The sequence below is a fragment of the Podarcis bocagei genome, assembly GCF_964188305.1.
Source record: "Podarcis bocagei genome assembly, chromosome: 17".
In the NCBI taxonomy this organism is placed as follows: domain Eukaryota; kingdom Metazoa; phylum Chordata; class Lepidosauria; order Squamata; family Lacertidae; genus Podarcis; species Podarcis bocagei.
The window spans coordinates 42,844,055-42,855,671 of NC_138143.1; the positions used below are offsets into that span (position 1 = coordinate 42,844,055).

At 44.1% G+C, this 11,617-nt stretch overlaps 2 protein-coding genes across 7 annotated transcripts in view; one reads left to right on the plus strand and one right to left on the minus strand.

Annotated features, from left to right (window-relative positions):
* The window catches only part of LOC308576926 (tumor necrosis factor receptor superfamily member 1A-like), a 94,805-nt gene extending 85,899 nt beyond the window's left edge, over positions 1-8,906 (plus strand). The window contains exons 1-8 of one of the 4 annotated variants that reach the window (XM_081177026.1): positions 1,928-2,246; positions 2,380-2,487; positions 2,867-3,056; positions 3,771-3,899; positions 4,443-4,589; positions 7,455-7,534; positions 8,414-8,475; positions 8,734-8,906. In XM_081177026.1, the coding sequence (XP_081033152.1) occupies positions 2,449-2,487; positions 2,867-3,056; positions 3,771-3,899; positions 4,443-4,589; positions 7,455-7,534; positions 8,414-8,475; positions 8,734-8,761 (675 nt within the window). In that variant the 5' untranslated portion in view covers positions 1,928-2,246; positions 2,380-2,448 and the 3' untranslated portion in view covers positions 8,762-8,906. Of the gene's footprint in view, positions 1-1,927; positions 2,488-2,866; positions 3,057-3,770; positions 3,900-4,442; positions 4,590-7,454; positions 7,535-8,413; positions 8,476-8,733 lie in introns of those variants that run through there. The other 3 variants (XM_081177027.1, XM_081177025.1, XM_081177028.1) reach the window with 3 other exon arrangements.
* Positions 1-9,559, minus strand: part of CTC1 (CST telomere replication complex component 1) — a gene marked incomplete at its 5' end in the record, with an annotated part of 45,914 nt that extends 36,355 nt beyond the window's left edge. The window contains 2 exons of one of the 3 annotated variants that reach the window (XM_081176131.1): positions 8,079-8,183; positions 8,901-9,559. In XM_081176131.1, the coding sequence (XP_081032257.1) occupies positions 8,079-8,183; positions 8,901-8,941 (146 nt within the window). Of the gene's footprint in view, positions 1-8,078; positions 8,184-8,783; positions 8,837-8,900 lie in introns of those variants that run through there. The other 2 variants (XM_081176130.1, XM_081176132.1) reach the window with 2 other exon arrangements.
* Between the last annotated feature and the right edge of the window lie 2,058 nt (positions 9,560-11,617).

Here is an 11,617-nt window from a genome sequence, read left to right on the forward strand (position 1 = left end):
CATTATGCATACATCACAGAAGGGGTGTAACCTAAGACCACCCCTCAGATACATCCCACCTACATCACAGAAATTTAAATGTTGTTTTTCTCTTCTCCTTGTTTATCTCCTGTCTAGCAGGTTACTTGATTGGATTTTCTGGGGAGCCTGGCCATTCTTTTGTAATGCTAAAATACTTATTTCCTGGGCCAGGTCACAGGCTCACACCTTATTCAAACACAGATTAAAGGAAGAGACAATGGGGAGGCTTTTCCATTTTTAACCTTGCAGAGAAAGGATTTGGTCAGTTTTAGGAATCAAAATGGTTCCAGGTTTGCCTTCCTGTACTGATCTATGTATGTGCAGTTATGAACATTACTATATGTCTAAAACCATAACATTCGTATCACACCTCCCAAAAGAATCTTGCAGTTTTTGCTATTACCAGATCATCTTGATCTGCTAAAAAAAAGGGCACAGCAGCAATAGTTAAGCGACCCAGCATGGACAAAAAATGGTTGTTGATTAGTCGTGTCCGCCTCTTCGTGACCCCCTGGACCAGCGCACGCCAGGCACTCCTGTCTTCCACTGCCTCCTGCAGTTTGGTCAAACTCATGTTCGTAGCTTCGAGAACACTGTCCCACCATCTCATCCTCTGTTGTCCCCTTCTCCTTGTGCCCTCCATCTTTCCCAACATCAGGGTCTTTTCTAGGGAGTCTTCTCTTCTCATGAGGTGGCCAAAGTACTGGAGCGTCAGCTTCAGGATCTGTCCTTCCAGTGAGCACTCAGGGCTGATTTCCTTCAGAATGGAGAGGTTGGATCTTCTTGCAGTCCATGGGACTCTCAAGAGTCTCCTCCAGCACCAGAATTCAAAAGCATCCATTCTTCGGCGATCAGCCTTCTTTATGGTCCAGCTCTCACTTCCATACATCACTACTGGGATAACCACAGCTTTAACTATATGGAGCTTTGTTGGCATGGTGATGTCTCTGCTTTTTTAATTCAAAATATTGCAACGCAATTGGGATCCACTTCCCAGTTCTCTTCCCCCATAAACAGAGACAAGCAGAGAAGAGGCAATGCATTTCCTTCCGTGAGAAAGCGGAGACTAGTTTTTCAAGCTTCCCTCTGCTATCATAGTCTATGTTTTTATTGTTGTTGTTGTTGTTACTACTATAATTACTTTCCCCCTTTTTCTTTTAAAATAAATTTTATTGGTTTTACAAAATAAATCTCACATTTACCACATTTGAATTTTAAAATCAAACGAGATTCTTCCGAATCTTATGATTTCCCTCCTACCCTCCGGGGGTCCTTTGTATATCTAAATCAAATGCATATTATCGTTCCTCCACATTATGGTCCTCCAAAGTATCCAAAGTCTTTGTGACATTGCAGGAGTTACACAAGTTGCATCTTTTTGGACTTTTGCTAGACAAAAGTAGCTTTCACAATTCCTACGCTTGCCAAGCCACACTTTGCCATATTTGGTGGTCTACTAGGACTATGTCATGAAGTAGATATGGGAAGAGAGCCAGGAGGAGCAGAACTTAAGAACGACGTGCTAAATTTATGGAGGAGGTGCGGAGAATCAGAAGGAACTTTTGCCAGTATCCCACGTGTGCAGATCAATGCAGAAAGTAGCCATAGCATTTTTAAATGTACTCTCCTAACATGGTTGTGGCCAAGGAGGGGGCAGTTGCCCCCACTAAATCAAGAAAATAAATAAAAAATACTTACTGTAACTAAAAGTAGAAATTGTAGAAAGATTCTGAGAGATTTTTCTGAGCACTTTGGGGTTAAAAGAAACAGTGTAGCCTTGGTTTTCGAATGTAATCCGTTCCGGAAGACCGTTCAACTGTTGAAATGTTTGAAAACTGAGGCGCAATGGGCGGTCAGCAAAATCCATTGAGAAAATCGAAAAACACGCAGAAGAAGCTGTTCGACTTCCAAGGCACATTCGAGAACGGAAGCAATTCCTTCAGGGTTTTCGGCACTTGAAAACCAAAACCGTTGGCGTCCGAGACACTTGAAAACCAAGGTTCTACTGTAATTTAAAACAAGTGTTGTTGAGATATTTCATTCCAAATCTGCTAGACGGAGCCAGACAGAGGATGCTAATAGGTGGGCATCCTGCACCCCCATAAGTCCAGCTACCTGCCCCCCACCCAATATAAATCCTGCCTATGCCCATGTCCACTTGTGGAGTTTCTAGGTTCACTGCCTTCTTCATATGACGAAGCAGAATCCTTTCAAGGCACTGTGGAGCTGAGAAAAGGCTAACTGTGTCCTGTGGGTGGGAATTCAAGTCTCCACCCTTTCCATCATATTTTTTTGGGCTTCCTGTGTTATAAAGAACTTCGTTTACCAGGCAAGCAAATTTCACTCTCTTCGCCTGGGGAGGTCCTGTGAGAGGTGACAGAGTGAGGGTCCTGCTTGCAGGTGTAAGGGACAAGTTGGCCAAAAACTATGGCTCTGTTGGAGCTGCTTCCAGTTTTAGTGGCGATGGTAAGTGAGAAATCTGAAGGAAACTGGTCATCGAGGCTGGAAAAAAAGAGCTAAGTCCAGTGCTTTTTTCCTTTAAAAAATGTTTAGAGGTACCCTCATTTTGACTCAAGAAAATCACCATTTTGTAGTTCAAATCGGGAAAAATAAATACAGCAAATGAACAAAAGTACAAAGATTCACAAAATGTTTAGGGGTATGCGTACACCCCTGCGTACACCCAGAAAAAAGCACTGGCTAAGTCAGTATTTTTTGTGCGAACAGAAAGGCTCTGTAAACGTTCGCCTTCTGGCTTGTGTGGTGGATTCCCGAAACTGAGCCATTCTTGATGAAAAGTAGTTTGCCTCTGTATGCTGGGTTTTGTTTTTTCCCCCCTTTGCAGATCAACTTGAGCCTCCTTCAGACAGACACAGGGGAACCCCTCATCCCTGATGCTAAACCTATCCCTGCATCAGTTGTGGATAAGGATGCCCTCATCCACTCCAGTGGTATACAAAAGAGGGAGCTGGAATGCTCAGAAGGATACTATCGTCATCCGGACGAAACCCACTGCTGCCTTAAATGCTCCAGAGGTATGACAATGTAAAACAGAGTAATAACCGTTAGTTGTGATTTCCTGTTTCCGTGTACCCCCTGATTCTTAGAAACATAAATAATCCAGTTTTGGGAAAACGTACTCCTCTGGAGTACAGTCGCACCTCGGAAGTCAAATGGAATCCGTTCTGCAAGTCCGTTCGACTTCCAAAATTTTCAGAAACCAAAGCGCGGCTTCCTGCAACCAATCAGAAGCCGCGGAACCCCCATCGGACGTTTGGCTTCCAAAAATAGTTCGCAAACCAGAACACACACTCCTGGGTTTGCAGTGTTTGAGAGCCAAAACCTTCAAGAACTAAGCTGTTTGAAAACCAAGGTACGACTGTATAAGAAAATATGGGATACACTTGTAATGAATGAGTTCTTGCCGCTGGTGGGAACTGCTTGAGGAGACAGAAAGAGGATAGTCTTTTTTTCTTGCAACATATGTGCCCTTTTATCCTATCTCAGCGGAAAAGTAAATAGATCTTACCTAAAGACTAGATAAATATAAAATTCCATATATAATTAGGCTTTGTCCATGCTTTCCCTTGGGTTGTCGAATGTTTTGGAAGTCGAACAGTCTTCCGGAACGGATTGCAATCGACAACCGAGGTTTGTCTGTACGGAAACTTTCATTCTATGCTCAGCCTTGCATTTCTTGTCTCACTGAATGACTTTTTCCTACTTCCTCTTGGATAATTCTTTTGCAGGAACTTACATTGCACAACACTGTTTAAACGCGGAGGAGACATCTAAGTGCTCAGCATGCCCTGAGGGTTCCTTCATGCCTGAAGATCATTTCTCTGAAAGGTGTCTCGGATGCCTTCAGTGCCGTCGAAGTAAGTCTTTTCTCTAGTGTGCGTTCATGTCTGTGTTTCAGATAAAGGTAAAGGTAAAGGTACCCCTGCCCAAACGGGCCAGTCTTGACAGACTCTGGGGTTTGTGCGCCCATCTCACTCTATAGGCCGTGGGCCAGCGCTGTCCGGAGACACTTCCGGGTCACGTGGCCAGCGTGACAAAGCTGCTATGGCAAGCCAGAGCAGCACACGGAACGCCGTTTACCTTCCCGCTGGTAAGCGGTACCTATTTATCTACTTGCACCCAGGGGTGCTTTCGAACTGCTAGGTTGGCAGGCGCTGGGACCGAGCAGCGGGAGCGCACCCCGCCGCGGGGATTCGAACCGCCGACCTTTCGATCGGCAAGCCCTAGGCGCTGAGGCTTTTACCCACAGCGCCACCCGCGTCCGCGTGTTTCAGATAGGAGTAAGCAAAAAGGCCCCTGCATTTGGAATGTTGCATATGTGGATCGACTGTAGGTTACTTGTTTCTCGAGCATTAATGGCCCATGTAGAATTAACCAACTCTTCCTCTCTTTCCTCTTAGCCTTTGGACAAGTAGAAGTCTCCAAATGCACCAGTGAGAACGACACAGTTTGCGGTTGCGGCAGTGATCAATATCAAAGTAGCCACAGTCTTGACTTTATGTGCAAGAGCTGCAGTGACTGTCCCGATGGAAGAATCCAGCAACCTTGTGAGTGCAATTAGGACAGAATCAATGAGTTAAAAATGTTACTACCTCCCACAAATTCATACTAGGAACAGGCTCTCTCACCCCTACAGCAAATGCAAAGCATTTTTCTTTGTTGCAAACTGTGTGTGCTGGCAAAATTGAGTTCCTTCAACTCTCCTTGTCCTATGATAGCGATTCTCCTTATTTTTAACCCTTCCTCTCCTCTCCAGCTTTATGTATTTCTTTTAACGTGATATGTCCTTAAGCCCAGCACCTTTAAGGCAGTATTAAATTTGAATGCTGGTGATGGTGATGCATTTATATAGTGTCCGAGCTTCCCAGAGTACAAACAGAAAGACTGTGGTGGTGGGTGATATTTTGAGGTGGTAGGGCTGCAGTTTTTAACCTCACCAGGAAAGTGTGCTATTGCAGAGTACCGTTGCCTCCTTACTGAAACACATCCACTATTTTCTGTACATCTGTGGACAGGGGAGGTGCTAGGGATGAAAATTAAACTTGCTACCAACTCTGGGCCTGACTAAGGGGGAACCGTCACTGAGTTCCCAACAATCCTTCCCCATACACTGAGGCTTCAGCAGACGTCCACAGCGCCACCCGCGTCCCGTATGCCTTCTTACCTCATTTCTAATGACTATTAATCTCTCTTATTATAACTACCAACTTAATGGGTTACTCTTTAAAAGGCAAAAACACCCTGAAGACATTAAAATAACCTCTATACCTTAAAATCTAACCTATTAACTCTCTTAAGAGTCTTCTTAAGCAGAGAATGTTCTCTTAAACATGCTATGTCCTTGTTCTGAACCCACACCAAAGATTCCTCCCACACTTATTCTGACTACAGGATGTACTCTTAGCTTGGTACAGAAAACTGACACCTAGAAACTTACACAATGCCCCCTTAATGCCACATATGGAGAGCAGCACATTGTCTACCCCTGGCCTAGAATTTTGAGTTCTCCTGCTGGCATTTAATTCAAGCTTCTCAAACATTATATATGTACGACGCAGACTCTAACAAATAAGTGAAACATCCCGAATCAGAGTATATAAAATGTAGGTTTAATCAACATAAACATTCCTTTGTTCCTACACAATCCTAGTGCTAATATAGCACTAGCGCTTATGTTGAATTTTTAAATGATATTTAAAGTTCCAACTTCCATGTAAGATATTCCAAATATGGCTTTCAGACAAGACTGACTCCATATCTCTCACTTAGAACCCTGCCACATGACATACACTTTTGAACTCAATAACACCTGCTCATCCAATGCCAAAGAAACTAAACCAACACACAGAAACTTCTAAAATGTGATGAACTTGAGCTTCTAAATGCATTCTCCCCCAAACAAATAAATGTTCATTATCTGAAACACTTATTCTCTCAGTTGAAAGAACAAAATATTTCAACCAATAAGGCAAGAGTAATTGTTTCATTTGAGCCATGGCACATAAGAGCATAACAGAAAAACATATTTGCAATTCATGGTTTTGCCACTGGTTTTCGGGGGTTGGGAGCTGCTCTTTAGCGCTCAGTGAGCAAATTCCGATTGACTTCTCTAAGATCTGGGACAAAACGGAGTTAAAAAAACCAAACACCTGGAGAGCACCACATTTTGTTCCCCTGGGCTAGAATTTTGAGCTCCCTGCTGCATTTCATTGTGGTTTTTTGGGGGTGGTTTTTTTTAAGGGACACAATACCTTTATTTTTTCCAAGCAAGCTCCAAAATATTTAGTTGTGGTATATATATAATTTTATCTGGGGAGATTTTAGGAGGTCTTAACAGTAATCAAAATTAGCTATTTTGTCTACAAAGTTTCGATTTAGAAAGCCTAATAAATTGAAGCAAAAATGATATCAGGAGCTAGTAATTATTCTGCAGTTCCATAATCTTACTTTAATATTAGGAATGCAATAAATTGTCTATTATAACATTATGAGCAAACAGATGAGCCATAACATAACATGAGGAATTTTTAACAAATTCCAAAATCCAAAGTTGAAAGAAGCTAAAATCTTCATTCAGCTGTAATTTTTTTTAAAAAAACCTTTCAGTATAGATTGAACATTAGAAAATAAGAATTTTCAATTATATGCAACCATGTCTATGCATGTTTACTCAGAGGTAACCCCTACTTTACTCAATGGAGTTCACCTTCAAGTAAACATCCATAGAATTGCAGTCTTATCTTGCTTTTTAAATGCAAATGACACATCTTTTCCCTTTGATATGTAACTATTTGGTGCTTGTTTTCAATGATTGAAGTGGTTGAACAGTTCCCTCCTGTGTCACTGTCGGAACAGATTCCTTTTCTTCTAACCATTCTCTTAATTCACCCATTCTCTTTTCACCCTGCAGAGGGCACAGTTAAATGTGTTGACACAGGAGATCTGTGATCAGGACCTCCTGCAATTTGTTCCTAATGTAACAACAACACTGGTCCTGATTCAGATCAGGAGCATAGTGCTGGGAAAAGATGCTGGCTCCTTCTCATGCCCTCTGATTCTTTTTCTCCAGAGCTGTTTTCTTGATTAAAATCCCATCTCTGAAGCTACTGTTTGCCCCATGAGGAAAAATAGGCAGGTATTGTCTGAGAACCTGTTGTGTCTCCACCTGTAAATTGGCCCCACAGTTATCAGTGGGAAAACCACTGCATATGGGAAATGTTGATCAGATTCTGGCACCCTACTGCTGTTGTTGAATTGCCTTTAAAGCCACAAGTGATCCTGAATGTGGAACTTCTGCATCACATCTAACTTGTCCCCAGATAATAAACACTGCTTGGGTGCTAGTGTGTTTGAGTGAGATCCAAATCACTGAAATAAAATATCTCCTTCTCTCACTTATCTTTTCTTTCTAGGTACCAAATTCAGTGACACAGTATGTGAGAGTGCCTCCATGGATCCTTTCTCCAAAAAACAAGTGCTACCCATGCAGCAGGTGGGGGAAACCTTGTTATCTGTCTTACCTGCATAAAAGGTGGGAGTACATCTTTGTAGAAAAACAGCATCCTAAGGGTTTAGCCCAGGGGTCAGCAAACATTTTCAGCAGGGGGCCGGTCCACTGTCCCTCAGACCTTGTGGGGGGCCGGACTATATTTTTTTTGGGGGGGAATGAACCAATTCCTATGCCCCACAGATAACCCAGAGATGCATTTTAAATAAAAGCATACATTCTACTCATGTAAAAACATGCTGATTCATGGACCGTCTACGGGCTTGATTTAGAAGGCGATTGGGCTGGATCCAGCCCCCGGGCCATAGTTTGCCTACCCATGGTTTAGCCCTTACTAAGAGCTTAGCCACACTCCCTCTTGTCCTGCTGCCCCCCCAAACTGTTTTTAGCACTCATTTGGACGAATCTTTACTCCCTTTGGGGGGGAAGGGCAGGTATAAACAAAATAAAACAATACGAATAATACTTCAGATGATGATAGGATTCTCAATGCCATGTTCATAAAGCAATAGTATTAAACCAGGCATACTTCTGGCTGGCACTTGGACAGCTTTTGAGAGCCTTTGCAGGGGAGAATCGCCGAGCAGATGCAAAAGCTTCAACGTCTTTTCCTCCTGCCTGCCAGTCTTCCATGCTAGGTAAAAGGAGCAAATATAGAAGCCAAATTAGGTAGCTTTACCCAAGGCAGAACTTTGTTAAACCAACCAAAATGTCACAAAATAGTATGCAAGATCCTGACTTCCCCAAAACACTCCTTTCTCTGAGTAGAGATTCAAGGGGGCAATGAAATAGGAGGAAGTGTAAAGGAGCTATAAAGCAGTATTTATTTCCTGTGCAACTACGGCCTACTTTTCCCTGTTTCGTTTGCAGTCAGCCAGATTGCCAGACAGACTGCGACATCGGGGTCAGAAACGAAAATTCTTCACGTGAGTTCTGGAATAATAGGGTGGGGAACCTCAGACATGGGGGGTACAGACCTCCAGGTCTCTCTTATTTGCCCTTGACCTGCTTCTCTCATGTCCAGAGCAGGAGGAGATGACTGGGGGGTAAAGCCCAAAATATCATTATTTTCTTTTTAGTGGAAAGTGGAGAATCAGTAGCCAAAAGGAAAATTCCCCATTGCAGGAACTGGTTTACTGGCCAGTGTTATTCACCATTAATTATTTTTGAATGTTTCCCCACAGATTCCCTTATCGGCCTCTTAGTAAGTAGGAACTGAGGAAAGGCTGTATACCTGGAGCTATGGATCTCTGCAATGGAGAAGAGTTTTCGCCCCATTTCTGGCATTGCTGGAAACAGCTGTAAAACATTTCATTTTAAAAATATAAATATTTAAAAGAAAACATTTCACCTTCTGCCCTCCTGTCGAATTTCTGTTGTTTTCTCCCTCATCTAGTTTTGACCACTGTACAACCAGATTCCTTGATGGGAGAGTCCTAGCAGCAAGCTGCTCCCTGCCATTACTAAGTCTGCCTGCTTTATCCTTTCTTACTTCACTGTTTTCTGGAATAAAGTAAAAACAGGGTTGCTGCCATGGGCGCAGCCAGGAGTTTTGTTAGGGGAGGCAAGACATTGTTGGGGGGGAAGGACTTTTGGGGGGGCAGAACTGACGTGATTGGTCAGTTGGTTGAGTATTTCTATTGTTTTACTTGATCTGGTAGGGGGGACAGCTGCTCCCCTTGGCTATGTGTGGTGTAGTGGTTAAGAGCGGTAGTCTCGTAATCTGGGGAACCGGGTTCGCATCTCCGCTCCTCCACCTGCAGCTGCTGGGTGACCTTGGGCCAGTCACACTTCTCTGAAGTCTCTCAGCCCCACTCACCTCACAGAGTGTTTGTTGTGGGGGAGGAAGGGAAAGGAGAATGTGAGCCGCTTTGAGACTCCTTAAAGGGAGTGAAAGGCGGGATATCAAATCCAAACTCCTCCTCCTCCTCTTCTTCTTCTTCTTCTTCTTCTTCTTCTTCTTCTTCTTCTTCTATGCCCATGGTTGCTGCAGGAGCGGCCTGGGCCAGCAATGGCAGAAACGCAGAACTACAAAGACCCACACAGGCATACCTGAGAAATACAGCCCACGTGGTGCTGCAGGAGAGCAGGATCTGGAACAGACAGATACAAAGAACTTCCCAGTGCGTTCAAGAGGTTTCTTGGTGCTGGTGAGCAGCACAGATGATCAAACAAACTCAAGTCATGCAAAAACAGTAGCAGCAGAGATACAACCATTTTTTGTTACAGTACTCACCAGCAAGGAGTACTGATGTATATGGTAAAGGGGATGTGGATGGCGCTGTGGTCTAAATCACTGAGGTCCCGTTGCTCTGTCCCAGCTCCTGCCAACGTAGCAGTTCGAAACCACGCCAGTGCAAGTAGATAAATAGGTACCGCTGTGGCAGGAAGGTAAACAGTGTTTCCATGCGCTTTGGCTTCCGTCACGATGTCCTGTTGCGCCAGAAGCGGTTTAGTCATGCTGGCCACATGACCCGGAAAGCTGTCTGTGGACAAATGCCAGCTCCTTTGGCCTGAAAGCGAGATGAGCGCCACAACTCCATAGTCACCTTTGACTGGACTTAACCGTCCAGGGGTGCTTTTACCTTTTTTACTGGTGCATACAGTATGGAGGTCAAGGAGGATTAACAGGGATGCATCTCCCCAATCTCTCCTGACAGAGGTCATCATATAAGGTGACCAGGGCATTTTTTGTGTCAAAGCCTGGATGATTTGACCAGGACAAGGGAGTGACGTCAATATCCCCCAACTTTCAGATCACCCTCTTCCCGGCCCGGTGGAAAATACAGGATTCAGAATGCAGTCTGCAATATGTGTTGGGCTGATGACAATGTGGCAGACATGAAGTCCTGAGCCACCTCAGCGTGGATATTGAAGCCCACTCAGAACCAGCAGCCTGAGAGTCCTGGCCAAGGAGGCAGGTGGTAAACCAGCAGAATCCCTAATACTGTATTTACTCAACACCAGGCACAAACACTGTAGATCTCCATTCAGCTGGTCAGAAAATCTGGAGTAAGAAAGAAAATCTCTAGACTACAACAACGCCCCCCCCCCCGAAGTCTGTCCTGATGCTTTGTCGAATACACAGGTGGGCACAACTGAGTGAGATAAGCTTCTCTCTGTTCACCCACCCAGGTGTCTGTGATACAGATCAGATTGACCTTCACATAAATAATAGCAATGTCTTAAGAGTTATTTGGGTAGCGGGTGGCGCTGTGGGTTAAACCACGGAGCCTAGGACTTGCGGATCAGAAGGTTGGTGGTTCAAATCCCTGCGACGGAGTGAGCTCCCATTGCTCGGTCCCTGCTCCTGCCAACCTGGCAGTTCGAAAGCACGTCAAAGTGCAAGTAGATAAATAGGTACCACTCCGGCGGGAAGGTAAACGGTGTTTCCGTGCGCTGCTCTGGTTCGCCAGAAGCAGCTTAGTCATGCAGGCTACATGACCCAGAAGCTGTACGCCGGCTCCCTTGGCCAGTAAAGCGAGATGAGCGCCGCAACCCCAGAGTTGGCCACGACTGGACCTAACGGTCAGGGGTCCCTTTACCTTTACCTAAGAGTTATTTGGGGCATGAAAAATAGCTTGTGTGTTCAGAATATAGAACCATTGCAATGCTGCAGGGAGCATCATTTGGCTTTAAATGCAAGTCCTTAAAAGGTGGTTTTATATCTGAAAAAATAATAAGTTCTCTGTTTATTACTAGTTTCTGAGCTCAAATGCAAGAAGCTTACAAGGCTCCATGCCATGAACTGTCGGATGGCTTGGAAAGGGGAGCCGATACCCTACCAGATAGGAATGGCAAACCAAGTTGTTGGACTATGCTGAAATGGCAAAACTGACCGGAAAGCTCTGGAACCAAGAAGATAAAAATTTCAAGAAATATTGGGGGAAATTATAATTTACTTAGGAGACCATGGTAAACAGATTAAAACATTAGCAGGATTTTAATCTCACTTTAAATCTAACAAATGCTATGGACAATGTGGATAGATATAATATGCAGTTGGAAACATTGACAATAGGACTCATGGAGGGGTTGGGGGGGGGAGTCTCCAGATGCAAGGAAAAC